The sequence below is a fragment of the Cyprinus carpio genome, chromosome B16 (assembly GCF_018340385.1).
Source record: "Cyprinus carpio isolate SPL01 chromosome B16, ASM1834038v1, whole genome shotgun sequence".
Taxonomy (NCBI): Eukaryota; Metazoa; Chordata; class Actinopteri; order Cypriniformes; family Cyprinidae; genus Cyprinus; species Cyprinus carpio.
In genome coordinates this window covers 19,587,093-19,614,432 of record NC_056612.1, presented here as the reverse complement: position 1 = coordinate 19,614,432, position 27,340 = coordinate 19,587,093, and the positions used below count along the sequence as shown (strand labels likewise).

At 33.5% G+C, this 27,340-nt stretch overlaps 3 protein-coding genes across 8 annotated transcripts in view; all 3 read left to right on the top strand.

The window, feature by feature from the left end:
* Window positions 1–2,947, top strand: part of LOC109087571 (transcription factor HIVEP3-like) — a 68,310-nt gene extending 65,363 nt beyond the window's left edge. For all 3 annotated transcript variants that reach the window (XM_042741362.1, XM_042741364.1, XM_042741363.1), the window contains one exon: window positions 1,226–2,947. In XM_042741362.1, coding sequence (XP_042597296.1) covers window positions 1,226–1,969 — 744 coding nt within the window. In that variant the 3' untranslated portion in view covers window positions 1,970–2,947. The remainder of the gene's footprint in view (window positions 1–1,225) is intronic.
* A 4,368-nt stretch (window positions 2,948–7,315) lies between these two features.
* Window positions 7,316–12,241, top strand: LOC109107608 (endothelin-2). The gene is made up of 5 exons (XM_042741361.1): window positions 7,316–8,149; window positions 8,929–9,079; window positions 9,449–9,562; window positions 10,634–10,813; window positions 10,920–12,241. Exons 1-5 carry the CDS (start codon window positions 8,092–8,094, stop codon window positions 10,987–10,989), a joined length of 573 nt encoding a protein of 190 aa, XP_042597295.1. The 5' UTR covers window positions 7,316–8,091; the 3' UTR covers window positions 10,990–12,241.
* A 14,876-nt stretch (window positions 12,242–27,117) lies between these two features.
* The window catches only part of phactr4b (phosphatase and actin regulator 4b), a 43,873-nt gene continuing 43,650 nt past the window's right edge, over window positions 27,118–27,340 (top strand). For 3 of the 4 annotated variants that reach the window (XM_042741357.1, XM_042741360.1, XM_042741351.1), the window contains exon 1: window positions 27,118–27,265. The gene's annotated coding sequence lies outside the window, so the exon portion shown is untranslated. The remainder of the gene's footprint in view (window positions 27,266–27,340) is intronic. The other variant, XM_042741354.1, reaches the window with a different exon arrangement.

The following is a 27,340-nucleotide window of genomic DNA, read 5'->3' as shown; positions in this document are numbered from 1 at the left end:
AAATAATGTTTTCAATATTAAGTTTCTTCTCTGCACTTTTAAAGAAAAATGTGACTCTGGACCCAAAAAGCAGTCATAAGTGTCAATTTTTCAAAACTGAGATTTATACATCATCTGAATAAATAAGCTTTCCATTGATGTATTGTTTGTTAGGGTAGGACAATATTTGGCCGAGATACAACTGTTTGAAAATCTGGAATCTGAAGGTGCAAAAAATCTAAATACTGAGAAAATTTCCTTTAAATTGTCCAAATGAATTCTTAGCAATGCATATTACAAATCAAAAATGAAGTTTTGATATATTTACAGTAGGAAATTTGAAACATGATCTTTACATAATATCCTAATGATTTTTGGCATAAAAGAAAAATTTATAATTTTGACCCATACAAAGTTTTTTTTTGGCTATTGATAAAAATATACCCCAGTGACTTAAGACTGGTTTTGTGGTACAGGGTCACAAATATCCAGTGAGTGAGCTAATGAAATGAGCACAAAAAAAGAGATGAACAAGAATGTGGCAACATTATATTATGTTGGTTGTTGTATGTATTGCAACAGTTCTGAAAAGAAAGGCAAATGTGTCACATTTTAAAACAACAGAAATTACTAAACCCTGCCTAGCAAAGACTAACACTAACAAACATTGTCATGTTTGAAAATAATATACCACCTAAACCTCACCTAGCAAAGGCAAACGTTACATAAAAGCTCATCATAGTATTATGCAAGGAACTGCATGAAAATAATAATCTGCCCCTGCCCCAGGGGGGCATAAATTGTGTGAAAAGTTATTGGTGTTTTACTGCCATTAATTTTCATTCTGCTGGAAAATGCAGTGAGTCTTTTTTATTTATTTGTTTATTTATGCTTCTTTTTTTTTATTTTGACAAGAATTTAGGTAGAGGCAAATTTTTCCTGTCTGCCTGTGTGGGATTTTTAAAATTATTATTATCAAATGAATGTTGATGAATGTTTTTTTATTTTATGAACAAAAAGTGTAAATTACGATGATTATCAGAAAATATTTTAAACTCAAACCATAAAAATGTTACATTAAAAATATATACTTGCTAGGGAAATATGATCGAAAAAAAAAGAAAGTAAAACTGCTCATCAAACATATTCCTTAAAAGACAAAAACAATGAGTAAAGCAGTTTTAAAAAATGTAGACAAATTGAGGACTAAACAAGTTTGATTGCAACGCCTTGTCTCCCCCTACAGGACAAGCCTTGTACTCAAACAACTCTACAGGAGCGTATGCCACTGGATCCCTGCCTGCTTTCCCCATCCCCACGCTTCTCTCCAAGCGAGTCTTTCCCTCCGTGTCCTGTGACGGCACGGACAGTGGACCGCATGTTTAGCCACCTTCCTTTACACTCCCAAGATCAAGCCCGCATGCCCTATCACATGATTCCCATTGGGGGCATCCAAATGGTGCAGCTCAGACCCCCAGCACGCCCCAAACTGGAACGACAGTCATCCTCCACCCCTTCTCCCACCTCTCCCAAAGAGGACCCTTTTTCCCTCACCAGGAGGGATTATCCATGGATCTCGCTTCCGGAAACCAGTCCGCAAAGAACTCTGGCGGACAACAGGACAAAAAGCCAAGGTGAGGGAGCCAGCCGGTCTGACCTGTCTTGTCCCAGTACAAGCTCGACGTTACCCAAACTCCCCCCTTCACAGCAAGGTGGAGGGGAGCAACGTACTGCAAAGGTCAGAAAGCAATATGGCGACTCGAGCTCTGCCACAAAGACTCGCACCTTCGGTCCCGAAACATCCAGGAAAGCGGCAGCAGACAGCGATGAAGGAGCCGAGAGGATCTCGCAGGGGGAAGCAGCGAGTTCCTCACGTGAAACGGAAAAGCCTGTAGCGGCGCCACTCAGGGGACGTGGCTCTTTTTCAGAAGGATGTTCAGGATCTGGCAGTGCTCCTCAGAGCCAGGACAGTGATCCAGATAGCACTTAAAAGCCTCTGTGCACAGTGGTGAAATGCTTTCTACTGCTAATACTACTATTGTTTTGTTTTGTAATGCGCTTATTTTTTATATACATAATTTTCAATACTATTGGTAACTTGTTAAATGTTTGTTCTGCAATATTCAAGATTGTAATATGATGCACTTTTTTTTTTTTTCTTGGAAAAAATATTTCTGTAAATCGATTGCGTCCTGTATCTTTATTGACATTGCAATCTTAATATATCTATTTGAATATGTATATGTAAAAAAAAAAAAGAAAGAAAGAAAAAAACTTGTACTTGCAAAATATTAAGAATGGGTATGAATACATTTCTAAATGACCAAGATGAAAACTTAAATCGAGAGTAATTCCAATATTTCGTCTCTTGTCCAGTATTGCGCAAATTCTAGTGATGTGTGCCTTTTTCTGTCCAGATTTACTGCTTGAAGTGTCAAAGATAAAAGGCTGAGTTCTTTTTATGAATATAGATTTTTTTTGAGTTTCAAATGAGGTGGTATTTGAAGAAGTGAAAGGATTTTCTTTATACGTTAGGGTAAACGAGACAGGCGTTGTTGTTATATAGACAAGAAACAAAGGTTTCGGCGGCAAGCCTTGCAGGGAAATTGCACTGAAGTCATATTTTTTTATAATACAAGTGATTAAATGATTAGATAAATTGTCTCTGTACAGATAGAAAGTCTATGGTCCATATTTATTGCCATGTGAAAATATGAAAATGCCTATGTTTTGTTTACTTTGGTTTTCAAAGGGATTTCTATTGTCATTTTTATTATTCTTTACACTTTTTGTTAATAGTTTTTTTTTAGTTATGACCTCAAGACTTGAAAAGAAGAAACTGGACAGGCTTTTCAGTGAAGTCGGTCAATAGCCGAAGTTCTGAGTGGATCAAATGCCCTCCAAATTTGTCAGACATTTTGCATTTCTGAACCAATAAAGGTACACCAGGAATTACTAATCCTGTTTATGATGGTGTCCAGTGTTTTGTGACCAGCAGATGGTGCAGTCTGTTCATTCATGCCACTTTCATTTTCATTTTCTAGCACTCCCACAGGGACCTGAGCAGGTGGACTTCTGTGAGCTGTGTGGGAGGCATTCATGGCCTGTTCCAACCAGGTTTTATAGTTTCCGGGACAAAAAAAGATAGCAGTGTAGAGTCAGATATCTGGGCTTCCACAAGAATTTCTATTCCCAAGTGAAAAACATTCGAGTCTTAGACGTGGCAGATCATCTGTTCACTTCCTAAAGGCAGTTTATCCAAGGCTATTTAAGAAGTGTTTCTTTTTTTAGTTCACTCTTCTTGAGACTTTTCAAACTCAGTGATGTAATATTTTTTGTTTTTTTTTCTTTTTTTTTTTTTTATGTTTTTTTGTTGTAGAGTTGTTTGCGGTGGAGAACATTGCACAGACCTTGTAGCCACAATTATTTCATCCAGGTTTTGTCTGAAAAGATTCAAGTACAAGCTGTTTTTTTTTTATTAATACATAATGTTAATTTTTTCATTATTAACTAATTTTATGCAGACTATCTCATATTAGATTATTACATTTAATCAGTTGCTCATACTACTAAATAAGCATTTACTGAGGATCTGTGTGAATGAGAACAGACAATGTTCTGTTTCAGTCTGGTTTCCTTCAATAAGAAATGCAACAGAAAGAATGATATTAAGCTCCGTTATATGATCCCACCAGGATCAAGCTTTGTGTAAGTATCATTCCAATGCCATAAACCAAAAATGTAAGTATTGCAATTATTAATAAAATAGAAATCTACAGGTGAAATGGGTCAAGTGATTAAAATCTGAGTGCAGTTAGTGCCATACCAGTATCTTTATTTGCCTTATCGTTATCACTTACTCTTGAATACAGTCGGGTGTAAACATTAACCATCCCATTAAGTGATGCATTCCACAACAATGTGTTTTATGTTCAGTATCTGTTTTTGCAACAGTCTGACACTTGGGATGGTCTTTATACAACACTGGAAGGTATAAACACAAAACTATGCAGGTGTGTATATTACATTCTTACTTCTTTTTTTTTTAAGTAAAACTGCTTCTTGGTTAACAGAAAATTACTATATACAGAAAAACTACAGTTTTTGCAGAATTGTTAATTTCTACTGAAAAAAACAGTAAAAATTATATATTTTTGTAAATGAATTACCTTTTTTTTTTTTTTGAATGCAGGTCTGGTCTCCAAGATTCTGCTGCAATCCTTTATATATAACCAGGAAACAGGAAGTTAGAACTACTTGAAGGTAAAGCATAAAAGTCAGACAGTCTCATTGATGGAGGGAGGTTGAGAAATGAAAGTGTAGAGAAAAACTAAATGTTCATGGATGGGTCAAAGGAATGAGGAGGACTGTAATTAAAGATAAACAAAGGTGTTTATGAGAGGAGGGGACAGAGACACTCTAACAGCATTTAAATGCTAATAATACACCTCCCTCCACAGTCTGGACACACCATGTGCTTGTGTGTGTTTATGAGTGAGTGGCTGATGTTTTCAGACTAATTTGCTGTTGTAGCATGAATGCAAATGAACAGGAAGTTCAAGTACAAATTGATTTATTATTATTATTATTATTTTGTTTCATGTGAAGCGGTATTGATAGCTATGACATTCCTTAATTAAGATGTCGCATATTTATGAAACATGCAAAAAAGTTCCGGGAAAATAAAATATTTAATCGTTAATCATTATATAAACCCTGCTAGGCTTTAAGCTTCGTTTAATATGTTTACTGTGATAATAACATGGATAAAGTATTTTAACTGTGCACTGTTTGAAGCAACAGGTTAAACATTACACTTATTAGTAGAGCGCAGTGGATTCTGTAAGATTGAGATTAGTCAGAAAGAAATTAATACTTCTTTTCAACAAGGATACATTAAAACTGATCAAAAGTGACAGTAAAGACTTTATCATTGTTATAAAAATGTTCTTTTTCATCAAAGTAAATTATCACATTTTCCACAGAACTATTAAGCAGGCCAGTCTTTTACAATTGTGATAACAAGAAATGTTTGTCATATCAGCATATTAGAATAATTTCTGAAGGATCATGTGACACTGAAAAAAAAAGTGTAATGGCTGCAGCCTTGGTAAGTATTAAAAAAAAAACTTAAATGTTTAAACAGTCATCAAATATAAAATAAATCAAAGTTAATATATATAGTCATTTTCTGCACTCAGTGCCCGAATATTTTACACTGTCAAGCTTATTATGGCTACGTAAATAAATGTAACTGAAATATTGTTTTGAGATGTAATTGATAATGTAGGAAGAAAAAGACTGAAAGGTGCTCTGAGAGATATGAAACTATCAAAACTGTGTATAAAATCTCATAAGCTTTAGTTTTATAAATAATATGTTTTATACATTTCAAATGAATAATTCAGAATATTGCGACTGACCAGTCAGAATCAAGAATTCATTGAACACCCAAGTCCTACTAGCTGTGAACTAAAGTTTATCGTCTAAAAATTCATATTGTGTATTAACTGTTCTAAAAGGATAATAAAGAAGCTAAAAATATAACAACTGTCTTTAATCAGAGTGCACTCCCCTCCCATCCTCAGAGCAGCTCTCTGATCAACATGATCTGACGAAAAAAAACCCCAGAAAGAACCTGATAGGATTTTGGAGTGATGAGCACATTTCCTCTGTCTGTGGAATGCAGAGGAATGTGTTCTATCACTCTGCAGTGACTTCCTCCACAGTGTCACAAATTCTTTCATCCATCTGCAGAAGATAGGATTTGGCAGCGCTGAAAAGAAAACTTTCTGCCAAATGTCTGCTAAAGCTCATTTCTTGTTCATAAATAGCACAAGACGATATATATATATATATATATATATATATCAATATATATGAGCCAAAACACTTTTGAACTGAATGCAAATGAGCTAAAATTTATGCATGGAAAAAAGTTAACCAAGTTTTCAAGAACATATTTAAGATTGTCAACTGTAAAAGAGATTTAAAGCATCCTATCCTTCACAATTCGAGATATTTGCAGTACATAAAATATTTCCATCTGAGTGTGGGATGATGTATGCAATCTGTATGTCCAGATTAGTAATTCAATAAGATTTCCATATTAATATTCCTATCAGCACGAGGTACTTTTCTCAGCTGCGATGAGAGAAGTGCTTCAGCAAACTCTCATCTGGGTTTTACGATGCAGTTGATAAAACGTGCTAATCAAAGTATGTGGTGAGATTATGTTATGATGCATTTGCATGACCCATAGCGGCTGCTGCTGACTCTCCGTACACATGTGCTGTAAAGTCTGTGAATGGACACTGTGTACACATCCCACGCTAGGGGGCCGCATTTGCAAACTCAGCCTGATACCTGCGAGGCTGTGCCCCTGTGTCTTATCTTTGCACAGGTCACGGCAAACCATCACGGAAACCCAACTTTGCTAATGCACTGATGAACATTGCTCATCTTCAGTTCCTGTAAGGCAGATTTCTTTGACAGTGCAGAGGCACTCAACGTTTATTGTCACTCATACAATGTAATGTATCTTTATAGTGATAGTTTGATATAGTTTTATTACATTTTATTTTATTAAAATGTTCATTTACTTTGCATTTATGCTTTTGTCTTACAGTGCATTCTTTTTTTAAGCAAATGACATTATTTTATTTTATTGTATCAGGCCATACATTCCCTGGTAGTGATCATTAGTGAACTTTATTACATGTATATATTATTTTAGTATAATGGAGATATTATTGCAGATTTTTAACTCTTTTTTTTTTTTTAATTTTAGTTAAAGTTCATCTTTTTGTCATTGTATTTTTTATTAGTGTTTGCCTTTTAATATGCACCTATAGTAGTGGTTTTAATAAATATATAGTATACATTCGTAGTATTTGTTATTTATATTATATAAAAATATAATTAAAAAATTGGAAACCTTGCAAAAATTTAATTTGCATTTACTTTTATTGTTTTTTGCTTTTTAATGTCTTGCATTTTTAAATATTTTTATTAGATTTTTTAGGTTTTAGTTTTAGTTATTTTAGTACATTAAACTAAATGAAAATGCCAAATTTATCCTTGGTCCTTGGCATAAAATATATATATATATATATATATATATATATATATATATATATATATATATATATATATATATAGCTTTATTTAAAGTAAACAAAATGTTTTTATGGTTTTAGTTATCTATTATAAATAACTCTAGTTATTTATAATTGTAAATTATAAATTGTAATTGTAATTATATTGTCTTTTCAGAAACGTTAAAAGATCAGTCATTTAGATTATTGAAATATCATAAATATCATAAGTGGTGGCATTAAGTGAATGATTTATGACACAATTTAATATAATACGTTGCATAAATGTTACATTTTATCAAAGTACCACAACAGCTCTTTAATAATATCTAAAGGAAATGAACTGGTTTATGCTGGTCCTGTATGTAGCAACACAAAATAATCAAATCAACTTTGAATTACATTTTCATATCTCTGACCAATTTGTATAATCAGAAACAAATAGTGGCCAGAGGGCATAGGAAGCTTCTTTCCCCACTGTCCACCCACACTTGGACCTCATAGACGGGAGCTGCCCTCCAGAATGTTCCTTCTTTCCACGGGATGCTGTCTCTCCCTGCAAAGTGCATGCAACAGAATTCATGCAAAGCAGCAAATCTGCTGATATCCTCTTGTGACTCCTCTTTTCCTGCTTGGCCTCCACATCAACCCTCTTCCCACCCCTAAGTCCCATTATTCAATTAATTTAGATCCACATTGTTAAGTTCCAGGGAATAAAAATGAAGTGTTTTTTTTTTTTTTTTTACTCTTGATGATCATTGTTTGGAAGCTTGGGTTTCTTCCTCACAAACAATCCAGTGACCTCGTGTGAGATGTTGAAGGGTGCGAAGACAAGCTGGAGTTGTGCAACAACCACCCACAGCAGCCAACCTAGTGGGGGTGGTGCATAGCACGAGCTATAAGTGTGGCCAAACAGGACAGTTCAACATTAGACCAGCACCTGCAGCTGAGTGAGATCTATTGGGATTGCTTAGGTGAACATCTGCACTTCTTTCTATTGAAACATACATGCAACATGGAATCAAGAACTACTCTGATCTTCATTTTCACCTTGTGCACAACTCTTCTTGAAGGTAAAACATTTGTGTGTGTTATATTTCTAGTATTTATTTAATGTGGTATTTTTTATTTACTATATTTAATGATGTACTGTATATGTAATTTACTGTAAATATGATATTTTATGTTATTTTATATATTATATATTGTAATAATTTATTATATATATAATATTTAAATTAGAATTGTATTATTTTGTATATTTAATGAAGTGATGTAAATGTATGTCATTTACTGAATGAATGAGTAAATAAACTGCATGAGAAAAATATATAGATATATATATATATATATATATATATATATATATAAAACTGTGCCTTCATTCTCAAGCTTGCTGAGATAAAACATTTATAATTTCATTTTGTTTAACATTTAAACTCCGCTTCATACAGTTCTATAACAGTTTATAATTTTAAACATCTGTCTGACAATATGTGAACACAGTCAGGGGCTCATATTCACTCTGTACTGATCTGTCGCCTCAGTGTCGACAATTAAAGCCAAAATTGACAGCTCAGCACAGATGTGTGTAAATAGCTGTGAACTTTACAGCTGCCCGCTATTCATTAAGGTCAAACATCTGAGACCTTGTTCGTCATTACATAAGATAGCAGAGAGAAGTGGGAATACAGTGAGGTGATAAATCAAAATCATAAAAGTATAACAATAACATGTGGTGTATGGAGATCATAATTCCTCTGAGACTCAGTCATATAGTCTCTGCTAGAGCTTTTTGGCCTAGAATGATTACAGAAAGTTTTATGGACCACAATATATCTCTTGTCTGCAGGCTGGGGGTTGCCTTTAGTGCCCCAGACTGACCCGAGTGACCCGTCTGCAACCCATAGGGTCAGGAGCAAACGTTGCTCCTGCAACAACCAGCTGGATTCGGAATGCCACTATTTCTGCCATCTGGACATCATCTGGGTGAACACGCCAAGGTGAGTGTTCACCCATGCATAGGCTAACCTGCGTAAACCGTATGTAAGTAAACCAAAGCGGAAGTTCAACCAATGCCGAAGACTCTTTAGAGGCCGAAAGGAAACATTAAGGACATACAGTATTCCGTAAATCTGTTTCCATTACAGAAAACCAGTGCACATTTGTGACTTCATTGAGAGTGTTTTTAGATTTACATATTTTATTGTGCATTTTATTGCTTTTATCTAGAATACTTTTGGCGCCGGGTGTAATTCTCATGCTTAAAGTTAAAAAAGTACAAAGTCCCATTGTATTTTATTCTTGTGATTCCCTTTCTGAAGAGTTAATCAATGACTGGATGCTTTCTGGGTGTCTCCTCTCCTCCACAGTAAGACCACAGTGTATGGATTGGGCAGTCCGTTGACTCGCCGGCGCAGGTCTACAGGCCGCTGCTTCTGTGCCAGTCCTGCAGATCAGACATGCAATGCATTCTGTCACTACAGGTGAGCCTCATCTCTCATCTGCATCTTACTGATCGAGTGACAGCCATGCGCAAATTTATGGGATCTGGTAGTCATTCTTCTTTAGAAGGCTATTTTTAATGCAAGGGTGTGCACGATTAGGGTGTGTGGAGTTATCATGAGGGCATGAGGTGATACCAGACAAACACAGTTGGAGAATCCAGACTATATGATAGGAGAATGTTTCTGAATTAGAATTACTAAAATGGAGAGAGTTTCATCTAATGAGTCAGAGTTTTAGCTAATGGCTTTCAGGCCATGAATGCTATTTGATAGGCCTACCGCAAGAAAAAAAAACGTCATTATGACAGGCTGCTACTCATTAAAGCAGTCTTATCTATTATCAGCTTTTAACCACTGTTATATATTCATAAACAGTGCCGTTTTGTTGTTGTAATCTATTGTTATGACAACCAAATAGACAATAGTTTTGATTTTGCCACAAAAACTGAACTACTTTTCAATTAACTGCTGAGAAAAACAGCTAAAAACAACTGTTAACTGATCTTGCCTGGTTTATCGTCAACGTTTTTATCATTCATCAGCTGAAAAAAAAATTACTCTGAAATTGTTTCCAATTATATAGTTCATCGGTGTAAATGGTATATATTTATGTATTTATGTTTATGTTTATATATATATATATATATTGTACATTTTAAAGTTTTCCTTAACACGTAGCAATGTAGTGCAACCAGATATATTATAGTTAGCTATATAGTTAGCTAATTGTTAGTTGTTTGTAGTGTAGCTAACTATTTTTTTAAACGGTAGCTTAGCTGTATCCGTATAGAGTACTGGTGAAGCATCACCAATCTTTCATTATATGCTGTTTATAAAGACATGATGTAATGAAAGTAGGGACTGATCATTTTTCATCCGAACTTGAAATTGTAATTAGCTTCTAGCTACAAGTTTGAAGTAGCTTCCCCAACATGTACTGACTTCTTAATAGATTTATTAGCCATTATAGCAGTCTAATACAAAGCAGTTTATTTTGATGCATTTATGTTTTGTTTTTTTGTTTTTTTTAATTTTGCACATATTTCTCCACTCTGGAAATCCTGCCATCATGCTGGTTCACCCATCTGAACCTGTGCCTGAAAAACAGGAACAACCCAAATCAGATCCACTGACTGTCCTAAATAACTCCAAAAATGCCAGTCCAGGAGTTCTGGTTTTAGAGAAGTCTTCTTCCTTTGGGGCTCGGTCAGACGTCATAACCTTCCTCAGGTAAGGCCACATTACACAAATCACGAAATTCATGTTTACACACCTTATTCTGCGAATGTGTCCTCATTAACACCATTACTTACAACAAACCCATTTGACTTTTCAGGAACCTGGTTAGGGCTAGAGCCAGAGCCATGGGAAAGGCATCCAAGGCCAGTAAGCCTGGTTACAGATGAAGTCCTTACCTGGAGGAGAGATGGGAGTGCGAGCAATTGAACAAAAAATGACCCTTGTGAAACCAGGGGCAGCAGAACATGCATACGCTGCGATCTGGAAGCAATGTTCCTCAAGGACAGTCCTTTGGAAACAGAGCTTTTGTCACACGTTTAAGACAGAATGGGAGAGATAAAGGCTTGTGAGAGATTAAGGAGATATTTTTGCGTTGAAGGCAAGTCAGACCTGTCCACTGGGACAGCACAAAAGAGGGTTAGGTGTTAGTCCTGCGACAGTCCTGTAGTGCAAACAGGATGTTAGCTAAGTGGCTATGAGCTACCTGACAGGATCATAGCTAGTCAAAAAACACCAAGTTTTAATGGTTAGAGAAAAAAGAGACAGGTTATTAGAAGAGCACAAATAGTTAGAAACTGTAGTACTTGTACAATTTATTGGCACCATTGGAGCCATTTTAACAAAACAGAAAAAAGTGTAAAAATAAATAAATTTCAAAAATGACCAATTATGTTTTAGTAGAGACAAAAGATGACCTATATTTGAGTATAGTTAATTATTTATAAACAATGTTCCAAATTGAGTGTCATGCCAAAAAGGATTGCATCTTGGACTGCGACAATTGGAGCCCCAAACTGCAACAATTTGGATTCCTTGTAACCTAAATGCTCTCAAAGTTGGCATAATAATAGGATGTTTCTGAGAATATACTGTAGCATAAGGTTGACCAATTTGTATGGACCGTGCCCTTGTTTTTAATATCAATTCAGCTTTACCTAGCATTATATGTATTCATAAGTGATGCAGACAGTTGTGTTGTTGCAATCTGTTGTTATGACCTTATGACGGACAATAGATTTAATCTTGCCAAAAAAAAAAGCTGGAGTACTTTCCAATTTATTGAATAGCACTGCAACATTTTAGAGCACTAACAGTGTAGAGCACACAATAAGTATGCACTTTAAGATTATAGGCTGCTGTACTATTTTATATATATATATATTATTTTTTTTTTTCTTGTGACTATTATGTTTAATCATTAAGAATTCTGTAGACAAAATATTCCTTTATTGTATCAGCAATATGGTTTCACAACAAAGTTTCATATCATTAGGATAATATTTATGTCTTCCATAAATGTATTTATTTTCACATACTCTGAATATGTTATATGAAATCTATTAGATTTGTTATTAACCAGAATCCTAATAAATTCACCTCAAAATAACAAGTATTATTGCTGGATTTTGTTTCCTTCTCAAGTATATCCGTCTGTCACTCTGCTGTTGTCTTGTCTCTGTGTCACCTGCAGGAATTAGACATTACCGGATTATGTTCAAAAATAAAGCAATAGCCCACAATTTAACACTTCATGTTAAAACATTGTTGGCATTATCTCTTGCATACGTAGGTTTGTATAATTGCCCTGGATCACTGCCTTTTCCTCGGTTGACAAAGCACCTTGGCATGAAATCTCAAAGGGTGTGTACATGTTTGAAAATTAATTAGTTTGGACACATTGGCATGTTGTTGTGATGTGAAAGATAGACTTTTGCAGAGCAGGTGAATTAGGCAGGAAGCTTGCAGGCGCATGGGAAAGAAACCGTGTAGACAATAGCAATGTGAGAACAACAACAGCCTTGATGGTTTCCATCTTCCTGTCATGATAGATTATATAGGCCAACAGTGCACATAAGGCCAGTTTCCAAAATCCAAAATCTTATCCTTATCCTGATTATTTTATTCTCAGATTGTATTCATCCTTTTAGGCTAAGATTATTGTACATTTAAAATTGACTAAAACGTGCATTCCTTCATTATTCTGTTATTGAACGTGTAATGCATTGCATGTCTACTGTATGCGTATCATACCAATCCAGACATTCCTTAAGCAAATGCATAACCTTTATTGCCTCATGGTTTCTCACCATGTCTGCTCATTTAAATGTGTTTAGTATGTGTGAGAAATGCAGCCACATGAATGGACCACAGTGACTGATGGTGAGATAACTGCAATTTCAATGAACACAATACCAGTGGAAAACATATACGTCTACATTACATCATTGTACTTGTATGACAAGCCTTATAAAACTGCTTTTAATTATGAAATACTGAACAACCAAAACCTCTGGGATTTTGAGAGAAAGGATCATTTCATCATTTAATAGTTGTTTCTCCTGGCTACTCTTTTCAAAATAATAAAGAATAGGACAGTCAGGCACCAAATGACAATAGTTATTGTGACTTGTACACTATATTCCAAAGTTGTTATTCACTGTAAATCCTGGAAAAAAAACTTTTTCAATCATTATCAAATATTGAGCAACACAGGTAAAAGAACTTAATGGACTCTAGGAAGTCTGCAGCAAAAAAATTAATAAAATAAAAACAAAGGAACCCACAAACCATTTGAGTCAAATTTTTTCAATGAATCAGTTGATTTGTTCACAAAACCAGTCTGAATGATTCATTCATGAATCGGACTGATTTGGTTCTTGAGCTACGATCAACCCAGACAGCAAAATAGTGTTGGCCCAGATCCGGCCCACATCTGGCCCGTGTGAAATCCATGCGGGCCGGATCTGGGCCAAAACTGCTTGCTGTCTGGGAAATGGTGTCTTCCCATGCAGCACAAAATATTAGCCACTTTTATGATAGGCCTACTTTTATGACCTACAGAATTGTCTTTCTTTATATTACTTCAAGATAGTTTAATTTACCAGAGATGCAATCCTTCTGAACATGCAAATATTAAATTACTTTGACAAGTTCACAAAGTTTATGCCCAACAATATTAATATTTGAAACAATGGCAGCGTCCATCTCTCCCTTGAGCTCAATGTCTGTTAGTCCCGCTCGAAAAACAGGATGCCTTTACACATTCCATCCCAACTGCATATCTCATTCTGAGTGAGGAGAATGTCAGGAAAGGCACATCAGAGGTAAATCAGAGGAAGCGATATGAAGTAGACGGCTGTCGATAATGGAAAACATAAAAACACTGGCACGTTTTCTCCCCTCGGCCACATCAGTAAGCACGAACAGTAGGGGAAATAGAATTGTTGCGTTCTTAGTCGACAATTAACTCTTAGCATCTCAGAGAAGCTTCTGGTCATGACCTAGTTAATCTAGGGTTAACGTCAGATGTCAGTGTGTTCTGTATCCAAAAACTCTCTGATAAAAATAACTGACACCAAATGATAACTAATCAGGAGATTTTTACGTAGTAGAGTGATATCAGCAATTTTTTATAGGCTATATGTGATTATAATTATAAGAGGGATCAATAGCTGTTACATACCCAGACTGCTGTCTGTGTGCCAGATTGTTGAATAAGCAGCATGTACTGTAGCTGTTTAATTAACAGGAATGTACTCTATGAACTACAAGAGCAAAATAACATTAGCCTAATACCATGTATCTCTGATGCTTTGAACTTACAGAGTTACGTAGTAAAATGAAAAATAAAACAGTATGTTCATTAAATATTTGATCAAATGTTTCTGTTGTTTTTCATCAAATTATGATGCTTATCAAGCTTTTTATTTCAAAGTTTAAAATTCTTGAAGTTAGAGAAGGAATGACTAACAAAACACCGTAAGTGGTATTGTTGGTTTAATATAATATCTTCCCATCTGTTTACTTGAAATGTTTATGCATTCTGACTCTTGTGATTGTTATTCATATCTATCTTTGTGTATGATGTAGTTTGTCCCTTCTTGGTATTCTTTACATTTGTTTCAGCTTTCCACTTATTTCCTGGCATCATTGTGTTTGTGAAACAATTTGTTGTATTAAATATTAATATTGCTCCTAAATAGACTTCATGTAAAATTTAAATCATATGGGTGTGGTACCCATTCAAATGCTGGAAGGTCTGAGAAAGTACATGTTAAGTGCACACACACAGTTTTAGTCTATTAAAATGGTTAAGGCTTAAATTCCAATACAAACAGTATTTCAAAAATACATTTGTATTACATGTGTTCATGTGATCATTCCATTTTATGCAATGATGAGCCAGTTTCTTCGTTCTATTTTTTAAAGATTTTGCGTTTTGTTACTGTCCCAATTTACCTGAACATGTTAGATAAATTGGGAGAGTAGCATCCGGCTGATCCTATAAATTAAAAGATAATACATTTCTTAATGTGAGAAATTCTCTAGGCAGATGCTAGGCAGAAGACAGCGAAAGAAAAAAAAAGTATAGAAATGTTTAAATATTAAATTTTTGTGCATAAAAAGTGCCTGCAAACAAACACGTGACTGCTCTCACCTACACTTACACACATACAGCATAAACAAAAAATATGAAAGCATGTGTTACACACACACTTAAGCACACAGTTAGATAAAAACACATTAAACACACACAAGCAGGCACATCATAGATGAAATCATGGTCTTTTTATACTACACAGTGTATTGTACTTTTGTTGAAGTGATTCAGTTCTTTGTTTTTGTCCTTCAATTGTTTAGATACTTCTGTTGGACTGCTTTAACAATTCTTCAAAGTTATGCTTCTGTTGAAGTGTTTTAATTCAATAAAGGTTAAGTGTTTATGAGTTCACAATCAATAACACAATCCACAATCCAGTGTTCATTACTGTTCAAAAGTTTATGAAAGTGGCCTCTTATGCTCCTGAAGCTCCATTTATTTGATCACAAATACAGTAATATTGGGAAATATTATTACAATGTAAAATAACTTTAAATTTTAATATATGTTTTAAAATATAATTGATTCTTGTGATGACAAAGCTGAATTTTCAGCATGATGATGATGATATAAAGATTTGGTGTTCAAGAAACATCTTTTATTGTCAATGTTGAAAACAATGCTGGTTAATGTTGTTGTGGATAATGTGATACTTTAGCATTTTTGATGAATTGATAAAAGGAACAGAATTTGTTTTAATTAGGAATCTTTTTGTATCATTATAAATGTCTTTACTGTTACTTTTAATCAATTTAACGTGTCCTTATTAATTAAGTATTCATTATCATAGTATATACAATCTGTCATATATTTACTAAAAATAGTCTTACATATTAATACTGTGCTTGATAAAGACCTTCCAAAATATTGAAATAAAAAGCATAAATTGTAAATTAAATTTTCAGAAGCATATCAGTCACCCATTTCTAAGAATTGTTTGGGGGGATTTGTCAAATGTTTAGCAAGGAAGCTTTTCCTTAAAAAAAAAAAAAAAAAAAAAAAGAAAATTTAAAAAAAAAGTGGGTTGTACTGAACTTTTGGAGCAAAACAATCAGAATGTAATGCGAAATAATTTAATCACTGGAACTCTGAATGTTACAGTAATACAAAATATAGTTTCATGCTGGTAAATTCTCATTTTGCCAGTCATTTTGGCAGATGAGGAAAAAAGGTTCATTTTAGACTTCACACCAGTCTTGTCCCTATGGTACATTGCGTGAGCTGTGTCTAAGAGATATACTTAATCAGATCTTCATTTGACAGTCCCTCTTGGGAAGCAGTTATCATTCCAAAACATTTGGGACATTTGTCAAAGCCAGTTTTTATGTTCTGTGGAACTGGCCTCAATCAACCCCTTCCACTTTTCTCTCTCACTTGTAAGTGTGTCTACAACAGGAAGTAGCTGTTTCCTTCACGACCAAAACAAACAAACAAACAGTTCTTTCTAATCACAGTTCCTTTGCCGATAAGTACCTTTCCATTAATATGTGTTGTCTGGATGATGAAATATCTGTCTTTTTTTATTAGCCCTGTGCTTGTGGGTTTTAAGTAAATTAAATATTTAACTGAGTATCAATAAATCATTATTGCAGCACTATGCAAAGAAGGCTAATTTATGAGCAGCTGTCTTGAAGGAATAAAATAAAGATTCTGTCATCATTTAACACTCATGTTGTTTCAAAACTGTTTTAATACATGGGGAAGGGAAATCTTTACATTCGTACATTTTTTTATTTAGAGATCTGCCACGTTCTGTTCTTCTGTGGAAACCAAAAAGAGATATTTAAAAGTATGTTCACACTCTCTATCATAGAGTTGAAGCTTAGAGGCCATTACTTTACATGTTTTTTTTTTTTTGTTTTTTTTTTTTATGTTTTCTAAAACAATTTTTTGTACACTTCATTTTGTCCTTTTTAATATTTGTAACTAATATCTGTCAATTTAAAAATGGATCTCCTAGATTTGTTTTAAATAGATTTGATTACATAGTCTATTCGTTCTCTGAATGTAGATTTTTGTAACCATTTAGGACACCTCACCCAGTGCTCGATAAAATATCCCGTTACTATTTCGATGTAATTATTCAGTGCGTGAGTGAACTGTCCAAATGAATCAAACTGAATCGCAAACGATTTCAGATCTTGTTGCAAAGCCGTTTGATCGATTAGATCAAGTAAGTGATTAATTCGAAAATCAGGCATCGCTAGTTTTGATAATAAACAGCTGATTGAAAACGCACACGACTTGATTGCTGCAATATTATCAAAGAAAATGATTTTCATGTCGGAATGGAATACGACAAGTCCATAGACAAGCCCGTTTTTACTGGAGGCTCGTGCTCCAGTAAAAAAACAAACCAAAAAAAAAAAAGTCACTAAAGATGCATGAAATAGTCCTACATAAAAATGCCTTCATGTGTATTTGCGTTTAACGTTCCACCTTAGTTCAGTGACAGTCATTTTTTATAGCACACAATCAACTAAGCAATCATTTGAAATAGGCTATTGTACCGGTGCTAATGTAGATTTATGTCATTATTTTTAGATACCCTGAATCAGTCCCTTGGGAAATTAGACACGGTTCAGGTGTCCCGTGATATATGAGGCTCCGACAGTGATGTCTTTAATAAATTACACAGATTATAAACCAGCGCCCCCTAGCGTATAATATCAATAATTATGCTTCATGTATAGCTTTGGTGCCCAAGACACATTCATTTAGCTTCTGTGGCCTGTGTTTAAAATCGAATTTTCTCTTATTGGCAGAAATCATTTAAATATCATTTATTACAATCAGTAATTCACTGCAGTGTCCAGTGACAGAAGTGTTGAAGAACAGAACGTGGCAGATCTCTAAATAAAAAATGTACGAATGTAAAGATTTCCCTTCCCCATGTATTAAAATGTCATCTGTGTGGTCTTTTGTGGTCTTTGAAGCATGGGCCCAGGGGTATGGAGTACGGGGGGGATACAGCATCTGGAATAGAGATATTTCATCCCTTGTGATAAAGAAGTGTGCTTAATTGTATTAAAAGTGTACTTTTTGTGTACGTCAAATCTTAAAAGTATCATTTTTAAAAAGTGCACTTGCAGATAATATAATATAATTTAAATTAAAGGCCACTTAAGTGTACTCAAAGAGAGTACACTTTAATGACAATAGGTCTTAACATACTTAAGTGCACTTAATAATTAATTTTATTGTGTTTTAAATAAGTGCACTTATTTTGATATATTTATCAATATACTAAAGCACATGTAAAATAACTTAAGTGTGTTCTCCAAAATTACAATTGTTAATGTATTTTAAATGTATTACTATTTAGTCTATAATATAGGCCAATACTAGGCCTATGTGCATTAATGCAGTTAATTAAAAAATAAAAAATAAACTTCAATAAACTTTCTTATACAGTATAGCCTACTGCGCTATGAACTCTATAAAGTTTAATTTTCTGCATTTACATCTGTACTGAATATTTTCAATATCATTATGTTGTTCTAAGTCACTTAAACACACATTTAAGTGCATTAATTGCAAGCAAACGTTTAACAAATCTAAATCAAATTAATTTGCATTCAAATAGCACATTGGGTTTCTATTATAGGCTACGCTGCACTGTAAACATTACTTTTAGTTAGGTGAATGAGTCTAACCATAGTCTTTATACTAACTAACAACATAACGAATTAGAACAACCTGAATATGAATAGAAATGGAAGCTTTGCCTCTTTTGTTTAATGCGCATGCGCCAAATTAATACGTAATGACGGCGCACTACTTCAGCAGATTTTGAAAAATGCGCTGTGCGCCATGTTTGTGTAATCGCGATGCGTGAGGGAACAAACAAGAAGAGAATGATTACAGATGAGATTTTATGTACTGCAGACGATGAATCAATAAGTATATTTTTATATTAGCTTTCTTTATTCTTAATTTAGTCTTGCCATTCCTGCGGCTTTCATCCTAACGCGGCAGTTCTTGCTAACTGTTATTCTGATATCGGGATGTGATCGCGTGTGTGGTGTGGACCAAAAAAAATTTGGCATCTGAAAATACAATATTTTATTTTAACTAAACGATTTAAGATTCAATTTAATGCTACTGGACAAAATTCAGATATCCGATCTTGTAATATTTAATGTACGTTACATAATCGATATTATAACCACCAGTAATAATCGATATATCAGCCACCTCTAGAAATAATGCTGTTTCTTCTTCTTCTTCTTCTTCTTTTTTGCATTTAAAGAGCGAGATGTTCTGTTACTGCTTGTGTTTGTAATATGTAATATTTTTGTACTTATCTGGAGTTATTCATTAATTTTGCAGGATCAGTACAGTTTTGTTACTGGAGATAAGTTACAGTGTGGAAACCACTGATCTATAATATAGAATATTATATATTATATATATAGATCAGTGGTGGAAACACAGACCAGTGCTGAAGAGGTGATGTTAGAAGTTTTTAATGAATTGTTGCCCAGCCAGCTCGCCTTGATCACACATTATAAGCTAAAAGTGCCATTAAGTCACTATCCATATGGATTTTAACTGCTTTGAATCTTTTCCATTTGCAAGTAATATATTCCCTCCTGTGCATTTACAGACCCCCCTCTAATCATCTTATATTTTACAGGTAACAAACCAAAGGATGAGGACAGTAGCTTTTCTGTGCCAGCCGTGATGAATAAAGTAACATCCTTCATGAAGATGTGTGAGAGAAGCTTGTAAGGCAAGATGAGATTTTTTTTTTTTTTTTTTTTTTTTTTTTTAATTTAAAATCAATTTTGGGATGTTTATATATTTTTGGTAATTGATAAAGTTATGTTTTATTTCCTGTAAAGTAGGAATATAAATGTTTATAAAAATGTTATCTATTTTTAAAGCCAGGGTCAGTGAAGATTGTGTGGTCAGTGGAATTCTGCTGTTTATGGGAAGCGTAAAGGAACATCTCCCAGCATTCTTCTTGATGATTGAGGTAACGTTAATTCATGATGCAGATGTGGTCAAAAGTTTACACACACCTTGCAGAATATACTGCTTCATTAGGGCTGTCATTTTTTTAATGATTCTACATCTCTGCCCTCTTACTGCTTAAATTATTAACATTTGCTGATACTGCAAGGTGTATGTAAACTTTAGACTGCAGTTGTGTGTATTGCTTTCACTCAACTGAACCATTTATAATGAATGACTGGATATGTTTTATAACAATAGTTGTTCTTCTGTTTTGTTTTTTTTCTTTCTTTCCTCAAGGTATTTTTTCTGACTTTCGTGCCTCTTTGGAACATTTCCATTCACAGAGACTGTGGAGAGATGGTGTGCAGCTTCATGACATTTGAAGTTTACTGCCGATGAAGAGCTTCTGGGACACTGACAGACAGCACTTCCCAGCAAGTTCATTTGGAGTTCTTGTTTTATTAATTTATTTATTTATTTATTTAAGTCAAACTTGCATTCACTAATGCTGGAGTAAGATTTTAGAAGAAAACTTTCGGTCCCATTTAATGTTGGTGCTAGTAAAAGTTTGAGAACTTATGGCCTGGTTTCACAGACAGGGCTTAGAATAAGCCAGGATCATAGTTCAATAAGGACATTTAAGTCATTTTCATTAACATGCTTTAGGAAAAAACATTACTGGTGTGCATCTTGAGACAAAACAAAGGCACTGATATTTTTAAAGATTAGTCAGTGCAATTTTCTTTCAGTTGAAACTGCTCAGAATTACATTTTTGTCCGGGGCTGATCTTAAGCCTTGTCTGTGAAACCAGGGGTACAAGTAACACAGTTAGGTAATGTTTTACAATAAGGTCTCATTTGTTGTACATGGACTGATAATGTTCTTGATTTTTTTTGTATTAAGTGTTTGTATGTTATGGGGACCAAATGACTCCACAAGGATAGTAATACCAGTAAATTTTGACCTTGTGAACATTTTGAGGACCCCAATGAGGAAACAGGCTTATACATCTTACAGAATGATGTTTTCTGTGATGGCGAGATTAGGTACTTTTGTATGTAAGTGATTTTGCATTCTTCTCCAGACTCTTTCTAATAAGTGAGTTAAAGTGTTGTAACTGTATAATGTTGGGTTTTTCTTGTGCATCAGCAAAAAGCACTTTTGTGTATTTGTTTTATAGATTTTGTCAATAAATGTAAAGGGTTTTCCATTTTGTGTTTGCGTTGATTGTAACTAGGTAATTAAGAGATTTTTATTTTTTATTTTTTAAATGTACTAAATTTGAACTTCATTGCCAGAGATATGACATTGTAGTATTTTTTTTTTTTTTTCAAATTAATTTCTTATTCAGAAGTACATATTTACCATATTTCAAAGTACATAAAAGATATTCTAAAGTCCCACTTAAGTGGTTCAAAAATATCACTCAAAAGTTCAACTAATTGCAATTAATGTAATTTTAAACTGTATTATATTTGAAATTAAGTACAAATAATACGCATTTATGTGGTCGAAAACATTACGTTTAATTCACACTTAAGTGTATTGTTAACTGACATTAGTGTATTTTAGTTCACATTAATTGCTTGTCAGTACATTAGTAGTACACTTTAACCATATTCTAGAATATAACCATATAACCTGACTCTAGAAGCAATTATGAACATATAATTGTACGTATAAAGATTTACTAAAAAGTCCCACTTAAGTGGTTTAAAAAAAATCACTCAAAAGTTCAACTTAATTCCATTAAATATAACGTTAAAATGTGATTCATTTGAAATTAATTACAAATACAATGTACTTAAGCGGCGAAAATAACATTTAATTTGCACATATGTGTTCTTTTAAAGTATATTATTTCCGCAATAAGTACACTTTATAAAAGTATACTTAAGTGCACTTCTTTTTCACAAGGGATAGTGAGTAATGTTTGGGTCAAATAATGTTTTAAGCCTGAAATTGACCTGCAGAACACATTATTCATAGAGCTTGGAAATCTGTGTGTGGGGAGGAATCCTTGACTGATTCATTCAAAACATTGATTCAAAACAGTTCTGCTGTGGCTTTGTTTGGAACTATTTTCGTTGAGCAAAATAGGCAATATTGGCAGTATTGTGTCTAAAATTTAACACATTACATTCTAGGAAAAAACGTTTGCATTTACCTTTTAGGTACTAATATGTACATTTTAGGTATTATATGTGCCTTTAAGGTAGCAATACTCTAGGTACAAAGGTGTACCTTTTGAAAAGTTACCGCTCCAGTACAGCTTTATTGAACTGCTGTGTAAAATCAATATCACACTTGTTATTATGAAGATAATCGGGAAAAAACAGCACTCTCGCTGCTAAACTATGATGTATATAGACTCTAACAAATGCTAAAAAACAACCCAGCACTGGGTGAAATATTTTAAGCTAGCCATATAATCATTTTTAAACAATAGTTAGGTTAAATAAAACTACCCATAAAGTTGGGTTAAACATTAAACAATAACCCAGCATAAGACAAAAACCCGAAGTATGGGGTATTTTGCCCCCATAATCTATCTCATATCAGTTTTAGAGACCTAAGTGCATTCATAGGCTTCATTACGTCAAGTAATCATTCTGCATCAGGTATGTTAAGTATGTTGCTGCTCTTATTACACTACAGTAACCATACATGCTGTGTGGTATAGAGATCTCCAAAAGTTGTCCACTAAACACAGGTTCCAGCACATTATACATTATGTTAAAATATTCACATGTGCAGCCCTCTAGGTAAAACAGTTCTGCCAAAAAAATAAAAAATGGAGTGATCATGCGCATGGAGCATGTTAACATTTGTTTAACAATAAATGCTACATTATCAAAGAGCTTTTTGTCTCCACAGATCCCTGTTTTCATAGATCCGAACAAAGGGCACACTATGGCAAGCTGCACTAGTATCTAATTTAATGTTACTAGTACTTATTTTTTTAGATACTAGTATCTTTTCCATTAAGTACTAGTACTTATTCATTAACTACTAGTGCTTATTCTTCAGCTACTAATGTCTTTTGTAAAGTTACTAGTACTTATTCATTAGATTCTAGTACTTAATCATTAGGTACTAGTACTTATTCATTAGATACTAGTGCTTATTTATTTGGTTCTAGTACTTATTCATTAGATACTAGTACTTATTGATTAAATACTAGTACTTATTTATTAGATACTAGTATTTATTCATTAGATAGTACTTATTTATTAGATACTAGTACTTAATTCAATAGTGACTAGTAAGTTTTATATTGTTACTAGTAACAAATTTAAAATTTTTGCTATTGACTTCTATGGGGATCCGTCATTGAGATATCAACTATTCAGTTTTGACTAGTATGTATTCCACTAGTGACTAGTACTTAATTTTTATGTACTAGTAGTTATTCATTGGGTACTAGTATGTATTTTTTAGATACTAGTACTCGTTCATTAGATACTAGTACCTATTAAATATATACTAGTACTTATTCATTAGATACTAGTATTTATTATTAGATACTAGTACTTGTCCATTAGATATTAGTACTTATTTTTTAGATACTAGTACTTATTTATTAAATACTAGTACTTATTCATTGGGTACTAATGCTTATTTATTAAAAACTAGTACTCATAAAGTACTCACAAAAAAGTACATCCATCTCCTTGTTTCAGTTTCCTGTCTAATCTCTCTCCTATATGTTGCTGGCTCGTTAATATTCAACATACGATTACCATACTGGGCAGAAATGCAAATTTAAAAAGTACTAGTATCTATTAAGTTCAGGATATCTCTGGTCTAAAAAGTTACTATTAACTAAAAAAATAAGTACTAGTTCTATTTTTTTCTTAACAAGAAGAGTATAATTAAATACTAGTCACTACTGGAATAAGTACTAGTATCTAATGATTAAGTACTAGTATCTAATGATTAAGTACTAGTATCTAAGGAATAAGTACTAGTAACTTTACAAAAGACACTAGTACCTAAAGAATAAAGACTAGTACCTAAAGAATAAGCACTAGTAGCTAAAGAATAAGCACTAGTACCTAATGAATAAGTACTAGAACTTAATGGAAAAGATACTAGTATCTAAAAAATAAGTAATAGTACCATGAAAATAGATACTAGTACGGCTTATAGAGTAAATGTTACAACGGCTTTCCATAGGCACACACTTTTATCAGAGCAGTACCGGTACCCTGGATGACTTTACAGTACCAATATATGAGATTATCAAATAGAAATGCAGCTTCTAAAAGACTCTGTAGCACAAAAGACATCAGCTGGAAAACATGTGATCATTTCCATGGTTGATTATTACTGGATAAAATCATGTTAACATTACCCCCATTGTTCTGATCTTCATTTCGGAAGTTGCATGGAACGTTTTGATGGTTTGAGTTTTACAGCCTGGAATATGATTGGCTGAGGATTCACCAGAAGTCAACCCTCTGCCCTTCCTGTGATGGTGGTTCACTCATGTATGTCGTGCTCGCCTTTAGAATTTTCTTCTTGGATAGCTGAGTTAAGTTTGTATTCTATGTGTCAGTTTGATGTCTTTGACTTTCTGAAATATATCTTCAGCCTTCTCAGGAGGAGAAACAACATATTTGTATATAACATGTAGTGCTTTTAAAAGAGTTTTTACATTAACCGAGTATCTGCAATGGTTTACATTTTACCTTTTTCAGCGATATGCATGACACTGTGTTTTTCATTGTGTTTTTAATTTTTTGCTATTGCTTTTGTTATTGGATAAGTTGTCAGCTGTTATGGATGAACTTTGATTTGTTATGTTGAGTAACTAAATGATAAAATTATCATGTATGACTTTGCAAAAAAGATTACACCTTCATGTGTCTTGGTTACCAAATGAAGTTATGTGAAATATGTCAATTTTATGTAAAACATTCCTCACCTTATTACTGACGTGGCTCTAGATAAGCAATTGTGGGTGTTTGACATTCTGGGTGTTTGACATCATTTTAGAATTATTGCTAAAATTGTTTATTTATTTATTTTTCATTTCCCACCAGTAAATTAAATATCCTATTTGTAAGAAATGTATCAGGAAAGCTCCTTTAAACATAAGTGATAGCACAGGGGTTCTCCACATTTGTTCCAACACTTTATTTTACAACAGATTCTAACGTTCCACAATTGTTCTTTTATTGTAGGCCTACTGTATCTAAAAATAGTATCATTGTCATAAACACATCATCCTTTTACTTTACTTTTCTAATTTACATTTGCACAAGACAAATGGGTGTTCAAAAAAAGAAACGCAAAAAAGCCTCCATTAGCACTTCTCTATAGTTCCACTGGGTGGCAGTATACAGTTACTATCAATTCCCAACAGGAATCACTTTTAAATGACAACACTTACATGACAAACCTATAATTTTTTCATTTTGGTATAGTTAAATTTGAGCTCCATGCTGTGTTAAATAAAACTTCGGGATGTCAGCAGATATTCAATCATAATTTTTTTATTTTAAAACATTTGAATACCAATATTGAACCTTTGCATTTTAAGTGATTTCGTATTTTGTTTGTTTGCATTTTAAGTGATTTCAAGTAAATTGTTTTTGTTTTCATACATTAGAGTCTACATGTAAGAGAAATTCTGGTTTATACATGATTACACTGCATGAAGCACTTATGGAGTCATGGGGTTTGAGCCTCCCTTTGACCCATCTGACCACTTTAACTACTAAGATTATCTCACCATACAATTTCCACTGACTCACCACGCTATACATTACAGGTTGAAAAGTTCACAAGTCCTGTCACTGGTGTGACATTGCAGAATTTAGCCAGTTGCATGAAGTATGACCTATTTTAGTCACATGCAGATGAAAATGATGAGTTTCCTTAACCAATCAGTTTTTTTTTTTTTACAGGCCTCTGGTTATTTTTCTATGATGTGTTCTTTAAAGTAATAAAAATGACAGATCTGTAGATTTTATATATATATATATATATATATATATATATATATATATATATATATATATATATATATATATATATATATATATATATATATATAGCTTTTAGGCACACTATACCATACTAATCTTACATAGCTGTTTTCTCAAATGAGTGTTTTTCCACTGAGATAGAAAACTCCACAAACACACACACACACACACACACACACAAATATATCATACTAATATTTAGAATATTATAAAAGGCTTAGTTTTATATATTTACTTCATGGTTTATTACATGTTATTTGTAAGACAAAATGATAGTTCACTTGGTTCTGTAAACAGTTTTGTGAGTATTGCTACATAAATGAGAGTCATTTTGTGACATAACATAACCAATAAAGTAGATGTTTTGCAGCCACAGACTGTTGTTATATTTTACTCTGTTTATTATATCTTGTCTCATCTTATATCTTGTATCATCTTACATTTAAGACAGTGATATTCATCAAGATAAATGTCCCTTAAATTTATATAGCCTATTATTTTGACCATTAAATTGGTTGCACCATTCAGTAGGCTCTTTTCTACCTCCTTGTAAGCTACGTGTTTCTATTACATAGCCTAATAAGTAGTACATACAGATACAAACTTCAGCTAAAGTATAAGAAAAAAAAATCCCATTTCATTTTTTTTTTTTTTTTTTTGTTGCTGCTAAGCTTTAATTTTTAAATAGCCTAGTTCGCGTCGGTTTCATTCCGATATATTAATAAACTTGAACGATAAGGTATCGCGTAGCGGGGCGTATTTTAGAACAATTCTTAACAATACAAATAATAAAGACTAAATATTCACATGCATGTATACAAAACCACAAAGAGAGCGTGAGTTGCAGTGTTTCGTTTCCCCTGCAGCGCCTCATGGGTAATGTAGTCAATTACGTTGACACAGACAATGGAAGCGGGCCGAGGTTCTTTAAACTGTAAACTACAATTACCATACTTCCTGTCCTACGATTTCCGGAATCTTTGGGAAAAGTTTCAAAGGGGGTTGGAAAAAGAGTAATGAAGAAGTATCTGTGTTGTCGTGTACATGAAGTGAAACTAGACGGGGGAAGAGGAGGGCCAGTGCAATAGACGTAATAGGGTAAGGTAAGCGATGTTACCTATTAACCAGATGATGCATGCGCAGGTGAATCGCATTGGAAAGAAAGTTGCTGCAATGCA

Excerpts from the sequence above, each read along its gene's own strand:
- LOC109107608 (XM_042741361.1), top strand. The coding sequence starts at position 8,092 with ATGGAATCAAGAACTACTCTGATCTTCATTTTCACCTTGTGCACAACT. Across the intron at positions 9,080-9,448 it reads ATCTGGGTGAACACGCCAAG|TAAGACCACAGTGTATGGAT; the intron begins GTGAGTGTTCAC and ends TCTCCTCCACAG. Across the intron at positions 10,814-10,919 it reads GACGTCATAACCTTCCTCAG|GAACCTGGTTAGGGCTAGAG; the intron begins GTAAGGCCACAT and ends TTGACTTTTCAG.